Source organism: Colobus angolensis, unplaced genomic scaffold (assembly GCF_000951035.1).
Source record: "Colobus angolensis palliatus isolate OR3802 unplaced genomic scaffold, Cang.pa_1.0 Scaffold80, whole genome shotgun sequence".
Taxonomy (NCBI): domain Eukaryota; kingdom Metazoa; phylum Chordata; class Mammalia; order Primates; family Cercopithecidae; genus Colobus; species Colobus angolensis.
In genome coordinates this window covers 848,921-860,392 of record NW_012121821.1, presented here as the reverse complement: position 1 = coordinate 860,392, position 11,472 = coordinate 848,921, and the positions used below count along the sequence as shown (strand labels likewise).

Genomic DNA, 11,472 nt, shown 5'->3' with positions numbered 1-11,472 from the left:
GCGTAAACCCAGGAGGCGGAGCTTGCAGTGAGCTGAGATCCGGCCACTGCACTCCAGCCTGGGCGGAGACTCCGTCTCAAAAAAAAAAAAAGACTTTATATAAAGTCTCCAAACTGCAAAACTAGAAGAAAACACAGAAGAGCTTCAAGATGCTGGTCTTGGAAATAATTTCATCGATATCATGAAAAGCTACATTAGTGGAGCTACATCAAACTAAGAAGCTTCTGCACCATAAAGTAAGCAATCAACACAGCAGAAAGGCAACCTCTGGAATAGCTCGAGAATGGGAGAAAATATTTGCAAACCATTTATCTGATAAGGGGTTAATTTCTAAAATATAAAAAACTCCTTTAATTCAATAGCAAAAAACTTAATAACTTGATTAGAAAGTGGGCTAAAGACTTGAATGGACTTCTGCAAATACAAATGGCTAACAGGTATATGAAAAGATGTTCAAACATCAGTAATCATCAGGGAAATGCAAATCAAAACCACAATGAGGTATCACCTCACACCTATTAGAATGGCTATCATAAAAAAACAAAAGACAACAAACATTGGTGAGGATGTGGAAAAATTGGAACCCTGCTACACAACTGATGGAAATGCAAAATGGTATACAGCCACTATAGAAAATAGTAAGAGGTTTCTTCAAAAAATTAAAAATAGAACTACCATATAATCCAGCAATCCCACTTCTGGGTATTTATCTACAAGAATTGGAATCAGCATCTCAAAGACATATTTGCACTCCCATGTTAACTGTAGCACTTACAATAGCCAAGATGTGAAAATATCCCAAATGAATCTATCAGTGGATTAATGCATAAAGAAAATGTGATATATACATACAATGGCATATTATTCAGCCTTTAAAAATTGGGAAATCCTGACATGTAATAACATGGATGAACCTAGAACACATTGTGTGGAACAGCCAGTCACAAAAAGAGAAATAACTGTATGATTCCACTTATATTCGGTATCTAAAGTAGTGAAATTCACAGAATCAGAGAGTAGAATGGTAGTTGCCAGGAGATGGGGGCTGTGGGAAATGGGAATTGCTTATCAACGGGTATAAAGTCTTAAGTTATGCAAGATGAATATGTTCTAGAGATCCACCTATATTTTACAGGTACATCACTGTCCCTATAATTAACAATGCTGTGTTGTGCATGTAAAAATTGTTAAGATGGTATATTTCTCATATAAGTGTTCTTACAATAAAAACACTATTGATGAAGAAACAAATCTTGCAATCTACATAAGAGATTGTAATTCTAGTTTTAATCAAAAGTTTGATACTTCATTAACTCCATGTACTACTGGACAAGAAATCTGGAAAATTATATGCCAAGAAACAATATTATACAAATGACTTCTTAAAAGTATAAGGTGACTTTTCAGACACTTTTCTTAAAATACAGTTTCAGATTTACAGATTAAGCCTTGATAAACTTGGTGTACACACAATGAACTACCTGGCACAAAGCTTCAGAACTCTGCTGTGGTCCCCTTCAGCAGTCTGGAAAAGCCTATTAGGCTCCTTTAGAATGTTTTTTTAAAAAAATGCATAAAACATAATACATGGGATTACGACAGAAGCCAATTATACTGAACAATGGTTATCAAACTAAAGTATGGTAGAACAGTAAGGACTTATTAACTTGTTATGTAACAAGGTATAGTGATATTAGTAACTGATAATTTCAAAATGGTGATAAGCATAAACAGTATTTTCAGATACTGGCAACAACTTATGTAATATGAAAATATTTGTGATTTCTGCTGGCGACAATGTCACAGGCAATACTGCTACTACTGTGATTGCTCGCCTACACAATGGTAAGAAACAGCTCTTACCTGAATTATTTCTGGAGCTACTTGCAAGGAGGGCAGGTATTCTTGTTGAAGATACTGAACACATTCTGGGCCCTGAAGATTAAAAGATATTTACAACTGTTTTCTTGCTTGACATTAATAAGCTTAAAAAGAATTGGAACAATACATGTACACTTTAAAGGCAACATAATATTGTGCTTAAGAACACAGACTCCAGAGCCAGACTGCCTTGGTTTGAAGCCTGGCTCTGGCAACTTTTTCTTTTTTTTCTTTCTTTTTTTTTTCATTATACTTTAAGTTCTAGGGTACATGTGCAGAACGTGCAGTTTTGTTACATAGGTATACATGTGCCCTGGTGGTATGCTGCACTTGGACAAGTTACTTAACCTCTCTGAGCCTTGGTTTCTCCATCTAAAAAATAAGGTTCTTGGCCAGGTGCAGAGGCTCACGCCTGTAATCCCAGCTCTTTGGGAGGACGATGTGGGTGGATCACTTGAGGTCAGGAGTTCCAGACCAGTGTGGCCAACATGGTGAAACCCTGTTTCTACCAAAGATAGAAAAAAATTAGCCAGGCATCATGGCACATGCCTGTAATCCCAGCTACTCAGGAGGCTGAGACAGGAGAATCACTTAAACCCGGCAGGCACAGGCTGCAGTGAGCCAAGATTATGCCACTGTATTCCAGCCTGGGCAACTGAGCAACACTGTCTCAAATAAAAATAAAAATAAAAACAAAAATAAAAAAAATTCAATGTATCTCTCCTTGATGGACTCTTCCTTGCACTAATACCTGGAATTCCTGTTTAATATTAGTGCTCCTGAATCAAAGGATTTATGTTTCCTCCTTCACCTTGGATCTAGGTCACAGTTTAATGACCCATCAGAGGAAACCTGTCTTTAACTGAGAGGCAGTAACCCTGCACTGTTTCCCAGATCCCTCCTACTTTCCTTCTCATCTTTTTCTTATGTCTACCCTGTCTGTGTACCATTGCTTCCTATGCAATGTTCATCACTTTGTAACCTCACTGTTATCACTTTTTAAAAGTGTAGTTTTGCTTGTTTTGAATCAGGGAAAGTAAACTTATACCTCAAGTCAGTCAAAAGAATGAGAAAAATAGAACAATGAAGCAAAACATTTTTTTCTTTTTGATTTTGAAGCAAACACTTTAAATATAATATTGTTTGACTCAATTCTGTATGTTTAAATTAACACTTCTATGGATAAAACAAATACTTCTGAACTAGAAATACCATCCTTACTGTTTCCTTTCATCCCTCATCCACATCCACCTTGACTGTCTAGCATCCAAACAATGCCATCCAATCTCCTCTCTTGAGACTGTCTTCCCTTGTCTTTCATAATGCTCCTACCTCTGGTTCTGCTTTTTCATTTTGTTTTGTTTTTGTTTTTTGAGACAGTCTCACTCTGTTGCCCAGGCTGGAGTGCAGTGCCATGATCTCAGCTCACTGCAACCTCACCTCCTGGGTTCAAGCAATTCTTGTGCTTCAGCCTGCCAAGTAGTTGGGATTACAGGCATGCAACACCACACCTGGCTATCTGGTTCTACCTTTCTGTTGACTCTTGCTTGAGCCAAAGTTCTTTCTGTTCTGGTCTTAGAAAGTCTCAGTCATTCCTATGGCTTTACTTTGACTGACTTACACTGAGGACTCCAAAAATCAGTATTTAATTCTAACTGCTTCAGACCCAATGTTCTGAACACTTTCCCTCCTAAATTACAAACCGACTGCCTATTGACTTCCCAACTTTACACATGTAACACAAGGCTTTTGTCTATCTAGTCTCATCTTATTTTTTAGCTATCACTTCTGCCTCCATACTTTAGCTAAACAGAATTAAGTCCATAACTTCCCACCAAATCCACCATGCGACATCTAATCTGTCTTTGTACACCTACTTAAACTTTGCCCAGAATGCCAGCTCCCTATTAGTTCCATCAATCTACATTTAAGGGCCATCAAAAATATCACCTCTTTCCTATAGCTTGCTTAGATTGCCCCCTCAGGAAAATTTGCCCATTCAGCTTTAGTTCCACAATATTTTATATATCTCCACTAAAGTACTACTTAAACCACTAGAGTTTTTTATGTGTTGGTCTCCCTTGATTCTGAGCTCCCGAATATCGGGAGATGCTTTATTTATCTTTATACAGTTCCCCTGCTGTCCCTAAACACACAGCTACCCCACCCACTTGCACACCTACTTGCAGGTAGCAAGTATAGAGGAAATGCGGCTGAAGTGAAAACACTTCAAGTCTCTATTAGAATCAAAAAATCAAGTTCAAATGAGTGCACAGCTGAATGGAGACCACTGAGCAAAAGCTCATGTTCTTTTTAGGGAGTGAGGGCAACTACTGCTTTTTAGCTGGCTGTAGCTATGTGGCAATACCAGTCCTGTGCTGGCATTCTATGGCTTTGAGAGAGGCTGGAGGAAGGAATTTTTGGTTAAAAAAATATATTGAGATTTTTAAATGTTGGCAACCAATTCCAGCTATTTTTTTTTTTTTTTTTGAGATGGAGTCTCGCTCTTGTCGCCCGGGCTGGAGTGCAGTGGCCAGATCTCAGCTCACTGAAAGCTCCGCCTCCTGGGTTTACGCCATTTTCCTGCCTCAGCCTCCCGAGTAGCTGGGACTACAGACGCCCACCACCTCGCCCAGCTAGTTTTTTGTATTTTTTAGTAGAGACGGGGTTTCACCATATTAGCCAGGATGCTTTCGATCTCCTGACCTCGTGATCCGCCCGTCTTGGCCTCCCAAAGTGCTGGGATTACAGGCTTGAGCCACCGCGCCCGGCCAATTCCAGCTATTTACAAATACCCAGAATCAGCTGAGCATGGTGTAATACCAGCACTTTGGGAAGCCAAGGCAGGAGGAATGTTTGAGTCCAGGAGTTCAAGACCAGCCTAGGCACAATGGTGAGACCTGGTCTCTACAAAAACCGCAAAAATTAGCCAGGTGTGGTGGCGTGCACCTGTACTCCCAGCTATTCAGGAGGCTGAGGTAGGAAGAGTACTTGAGCCTGGGAGGCTGGGTCTGCAGTGAGCTGAGATCATGCCACTGTACTCCAGCCTGGGTAACACAGGGAGAACCTATCACAAAAAATAAAGTAAAATATATATTAAAGAAATAAGCAAGGCTGGGCACAGTGGCTCACGCCTGTAATCTCAGCACTTTGGGATGCCATGGTGGGCAGATCAACTTGAGGTCAGGAGTTCAATACCAGCCTGGCCAACATGGTGAAACCCCATCTCTACAAAAAATATAAAAATTAGCCGGGTGTGGTGGCATGCACCTGTGTGGTCCCAGCTATTCTGGAAACTGAGATGGGAGGATCGGTTGAGCCTCCAGGAGGTGGAGGTTGCAGTGACCCCAGATTGCACATTGCATTCCAACCTGAGTGACAGAGGAGAGCCTGTCTCAAAAAATAAATAAATAAAAAATAGGCCGGGCGCAGTGGCTCACGCCTGTAATCCCAGCACTTTGGGAGGCCAAGGCAGGCGGATCACTTGAGGTCAGGAGTTCGAGACCACTCTGGCCAACATGGTGAAACGCTGTTTCTACTAACAATATAAAAATTAGCCGGGCATGGTGGCGGGTGCCTGTAATCCCAGCTACTCGGGAGGCTGAGGCAGGAGAATTGCTTGAATCTGGGAGGCAGAGGTCACAGTGAGCCAAGATCATGCCACTGCACTCCAGCTTGCACTCAGTCTCAAAAAGACAAATACAAACAAAAATAAAGTAAAACATCTGGTAGTGAGGAAGCCTACAAGATCACGAAAACTGAACCTTGAAATTCTGGGCTGGGCGCGGTGGCTCAAGCCTGTAATCCCAGCACTTTGGGAGGCCGAGACGGGTGGATCACGAGGTCAGGAGATCGAGACCATCCTGGCTAACACGGTGAAACCCCGTCTCTACTAAAAAATACAAAAAATTAGCCGGGCGAGGTGGCAGTCGCCTGTAGTCCCAGCTACTCGGGAGGCTGAGGCAGGAGAATGGCGTGAACCCGGGAGGCGGAGCTTGCAGTGAGCTGAGATCCGGCCACTGCGCTCCAGCCTGGGCGGCAGAGCGAGACTCCGTCTCAAAAAAAAAAAAGAAATTCTGGCTAAGATTTTTCACATCCTTAGTCAAACCAAAACATGTTACCCAAGACATGAAGGACAATAAATGGATACTACTACTTTCATTCATCCTCTTTCCCCACATCCAAAAAAGTGAAAACAAAAGTTAAATTTTACACAAGCTACATCTTTCAAGAACAAGATAATACCACACATGAGATGAAAATGAAGGGGCATGGACTACAAAGCTTACCCGTTTGAGATGAATTGTTTTCAGTGTCACTGCACACTCAGATAATGCCTGTGAAAAACAAGTTTAAGAATTTCTATATACTCAATTCTTGTTTTAGTGATCCAGTTCTTCTCTTTACTATCCTGGCCACTGCCAGGGAAATTCAAATAAATATTTCCAGAGAAATATTTAACTCCAGAGAAGGATAGAGGAAGGAAAGGTAACAAGCAGGTGGACTAAGTGGGTTGAAGTAAAAAAAGGAAAAAAACCAGAAAAATACAAACTGTTGTTTTAATGCAGTACATTACAATTATGAAATCTAGCTTTTACCAGGTTGTGGGAAAGTGAGAAAGTGGAAATTGACATTAAGTATTCTGAAGATGAGATTTGGGGAAACTATCATACAAGGAGGATCAAGTTGCCATTTCATGCTCTTAATGATTAGGGAAAATCACTGGGTACAAGTTTTAGAATTAAAGTAGTAGTAGGAAACTAATACTGAAACTTGAAAGAATGTTTGTGTCATATGTCCTTTCATGGTCCTAGAAAAAGTCAGGTGTTAAAGTTGAAGGAGCAGAATTTGTAAAATTCAGCAGTAGCATTGGGATTCAAAAAGAATTCATAAAAACTCCAGAAGGTATCTTAAATCTAAAAAAATGAACCCTGATCTGAAATCACTAAATTAAAAAAAAAAAATTCAATGAAACATAATATAATCAACCTGGCATTAAAGAAGAAATTGGGAATATATGAGAGCTACACAAGGTAAACAAAGATTCCTAGGTGCTTACCAATACTGTTTGTGCATCTGCCAGGTCAAAGGTTTGTTTTAAAGGTGCTAGGAAACATGCGGGGACAATGTGCTTATAAACAAAATCAGCAAATCCCACTGGTCCATCTTTACCTCCTGTCAAGAGAATTCAAATTTTCATCTTATATATAAAGTAAGTCAATTAATTCATCACCAGGGAAAACCAACTCCCAGTTTCTCTCTCTGTTAGGGCTACGTTCCATTTCATCTCTAAGAGTTTTATGAAAGAGTTTGGGAAATGAAGGTTAAGAAATAAAATCATCTTACCCCAGAGTTCTACCAACTTTGAGAGGATGATAAAACATGTTTTCTGTGCAATTGGATCTGGATATTCAACTGCTCCTTGAATAACAGTAACCAACACTCTTTCCACATTCTCTGCACCTGAGAAGAAAAACTTTAAGTAATTTCCAAAATTAACTAGGAAAGCAACCTGAAGTTCTCTTTTCATATACTAATGTATATGAAAAATCATTTACAGGTGGAATGGGAAAAATGAAGGGGGGGAAAAGCATTTACAGAGTTGCCAAAATCCCTTGATTTTTATTAACTGGGCACCTAAAGTTTAAACATTAAACACTGAAAAATCAGCTGGGCATGGTGGCTCCTGTCTATAATTCCAGCATTTTGCGAGGCTGAGGAAGATTGCTTGAGCCCGGGAGTTTGACACCAGCCTGGGCAACATGGTGAGATCCCATCTCTACAAAAAATAAGCCCAGCACTGTGGCAAGTGCCAACGGTCCTGGCTACGCAGGAAGTAGAAATGGGAGGATAGCCCAGGAAGTAGAGATTGGAGGATAGCCCAGGAGGTGGAGGTTGCAATGAGTCATGATCACACCACTGCACTCCAGCCTGGGCAACAGAGTGAGACCCTATCTCACAAATAAAATTAAATTAAACAAATAAAACACCGAAAAATAGTTTGCCTCTGGTATCTTATTCCCTGAATTTCCTATACAGAATTCTCCATACAAATCTATACAGCTCCATTTATTTTATATTTCAAAATGGCAAATTTGCCATAAAGACTCAACTGTCAGGTCAATTCTGTAAGTAGCCATGTTATTTATATTGCTAAAGAACCAAATTAAAAAATATTGCATAAAGAAAAAGGGAACAGAATACAAATTAATTTTAGGTGCTTTACATAAAAGTGATGGATTCCTACCCTGAAAACAATAAACTGTCTTCCCATGGGACAACAAACTTCAAAATTTCTGTATTTACTTCAGTTTGCTCTTGGTCACACAGATGTACAACACTGACACACACTTAAGCAGACTAATTAGACATGGCATGCGTCCCCACCTTGATTTGCTATAACTTCGCTCATCCCACTGCCTGTGACTGTTTGCAGGAAAGCAAAGTAACTCCTCCGCAACATCTGCTTCTCTAAAGCAGCAGACTGGTCATTTTCTTCTGCTGGCCGGAGCAGCACTTCAAAAATTGCATGAAGCAGGGGCATGAACATCTGTTGTAAAAATGGGGATACCTGTATCTGAAGATAAACAATCATTACTTCAGAAATTAGTAACAATACTAATATACAACTTAAAAAAACTATTTTACATAAAGCCTTTCTTTTCTATTTAGGATGCATACGTACATAATTCAGTTAGCAAATACCAATTTTAAGATAAAATCTATATAACATAAACATTACTAGGCCAGACGCAGTGGCTCACAGCTGTAATCCCAGCACTTTGAGAGGCTAAGGCATGTGAATCACCTAAGGTCAGGAGTTCAAGGCCAGTCTGCCCAACGTGGTGAAACCCCATCTGTACTAAAAATACAAAAATTAGCTGGGTGTAGTGGCGAGCGCCTGTAATCCCAGTCCCAGCTACTCAGGAGGCTGACACAGGGGAATTGCTTGAACCTGAGAGGTGGAGGTTGCAGTGAGTCAACATCGCACCACTGCACTCCAGCCTAGGTAACAGAGCAAGACTCCATTTCGGAGTGGGGGGGGGGGAACCTTAAAAAATATTACTAAAAGACCCAAGATCATTCAATTTAAACCCTTTCCTACAGATTAAGATTTAGGTTAAAATAACAGACATATTTCACAATAAAATATTGCCATGGAATATTTTCAAAATTAAATTCTCAAAAAATGAATTGTTTTGCTAAACTACAAATCAGTTTATATGATTAAACTCAGGGTTGTTTTTTTTTTGAACAAAGGTAAAAAACATCGTTTAATAACATGTTCTCAATGCTTGCTTACAAATGAACTCTTGAGTTTTATGAACTCTTGGGCAAATCCCTTAACTTCTCCATGCCTCAGTTTCCTCAACTATAACATATAATCCCTATCTTCTAGGGTTGGTATGAAAATCAAATGAGTAAATGTACAAAAAGTGCTTAGAACAGATTTTGAACATAGAAAGTACTGTGTAAGTGGCCAGGCGTGGTGGCTTATGCCTGTAATCCTAGCACTTATGGAGGCCGAGGCAGGAGGATCACTTGAGGTCAGGAGTTCGAGATTAGCCTGGCCAACGTGGGGAAATGCTGTCTCTACTAAAAGTACAAAATATTAGCCTGGTGTGGTGCATGCACCTATAGTTCCAGCTACTCAGGAGGCTGAGGCATAAGAATCGCTTGAACCTGGGAGGTAGAGGTTACAGAGAGTCGTGACTGTGCCACTGCACTCCAGCCTATGCGGCAGAGCGAGACTATCTCCATAAAAAGAAAAAAGAAAAAAAGAAGTACTATGTAAGTATTAACTACTTTTATTAGCCAGTTTAAATGTCCTACAGAAAACCGACTTTAATACATTGAATTACTTTTAACCCTTGCTTGGGTACCCAAATTATGGTGCTTCTTATTTCTTTAGACATTTAGTACTCAGTGTACTGTTTTTATATGCTCTTCTAAAACAGCCAACTAGTTGTTTTCTTTCACTACACAAAGCATACAGGGTCTGTTTATATTCAAACATCTATTAAGCATGACCTATGTATCAGGCAGTGTGCCAAACAGCACAGATGATAAAAATACATATGATCCATGATGCTCTCAAGTAATTAAGGAAAAAAAAAAAGAAAGAAACCCAAGGGCAAATCCAAAACATGTCTGAAGATAAGTACATCTGATCTTCAAGAGATTTTCAGAGCTCTGAAGGTTTGTGGTACCTTGAATTTGGCCGTAATCTGGTTGATAAGAGGAATGAACTCCTGGAGATCTTTTGCTTCACAATCTTTGAGCATATGTTCTGAAGCAGATGGGATGAACGGAAGGACTTCTTCCTCCAGGCAAATAATCATTCGATGAAGGAAAGTACGGACTCCACTTCTGAGAATATCCTTTTGCAAGGGACAACTGAGGGCTGGCAAGAATGTCTGTAAACAGTCCAGATAAACTTCGGAACAGCCACATTGTTTCACAGTCTGCTTGTTGCTGAAAGCTTTACTAGTTCGACTATGTAAGCAAAAATCAGGCAATCAGATGTAACTTTATTCTTTGAAAGTGTTATGGAGTATTCAAAAGCAATGCACAACAAATTACAAAATTAACAAAACTAAATAAGCAGACCTTTATTTTCCACATCACAATTACTTCCATCTTTAGCTAATATGGCTATTTGTAAACTACTGCTTCCAATTATCTTCCCAGAACAAAAGCTCAAATTAATTTAAATGAATGACATGGAGTTAATATAATCCTTCTAATGTGAGTCTACCTAAATGTTTTATTAAAATCCTATTGACTGGGCTGGCTATTGTGGTTCATGCTTCTAATCCCAGCACTTTGGGAGGCTGAGGCAGGCAAATCACTTGAGACCAGGAGTTCAAGACCAGTCTGGACAACATGGTGAAAACTCGTCTTTACTAAAAATAGAAAAATTAGCTGGGTGTGGTGGCACATGCCTGTAATCCCAGCTACTTGGAAGCTGAGACACAAGAATCACTTGAGCCTGGGAGGCAGAGGTTGCAGTGAGCTGAGATCACAACACTGCACTCCAGCCTAAGTGACAAAGCGAGACTGTCTCCTAAAAAAAAAAAGAAAAAGAGAAAGAGAAAAATCCTATTGACAAAGTGGACAGAAAAGAGAAAACAAATCCACTTATTATGACTAGGCTGTACTAGGTAATCTGCAAACTACTCATTTAAATTTAGAAAACCATCTTCAAAATTATTTATACAACTTTCTAATATCTAGCTCTTGTTCTTAAGTATATTATAGAACAATTTAACTTCTAATTAGTAATCTTTACAACTTTCATGCCATTGTTTATTGTTTGTCAACAAAAAGTATGGGTAGAGGGGGAAAAAAAATAGCTGCTTGGGTGGTCTTCAGGACACAATACAACTAAAGAGAAACCTTAGGCTCTTCTCTTCAAGGTAACCAAGATTAACCAAAGACATCCGTCCTAATATATCCTTAGTATATTAACTCTTTTTTTTTTTGAGACGGAGTCTGGCTCTGTCGCCCAGGCTGGAGTGCAGTGGCCAGATCTCAGCTCACTGCAAGCTCCGCCTCCCGGGTTTACACCATTCTCCTGCCTCAGCCTCC

The 11,472-nt window shown here is 39.7% G+C and overlaps 1 protein-coding gene across 1 annotated transcript in view; it reads right to left on the bottom strand.

The window, feature by feature from the left end:
• XPOT (exportin, tRNA) overlaps positions 1-11,472 on the bottom strand; it is a 45,677-nt gene that overhangs the window by 8,521 nt on the left and 25,684 nt on the right. Inside the window, exons 18-23 of the mRNA XM_011929228.1 lie at positions 10,092-10,377; positions 8,269-8,458; positions 7,228-7,344; positions 6,941-7,056; positions 6,171-6,218; positions 1,864-1,935 (exon numbers count right to left, since the gene is read on the bottom strand). Coding sequence (XP_011784618.1) covers positions 1,864-1,935; positions 6,171-6,218; positions 6,941-7,056; positions 7,228-7,344; positions 8,269-8,458; positions 10,092-10,377 — 829 coding nt within the window. The remainder of the gene's footprint in view (positions 1-1,863; positions 1,936-6,170; positions 6,219-6,940; positions 7,057-7,227; positions 7,345-8,268; positions 8,459-10,091; positions 10,378-11,472) is intronic.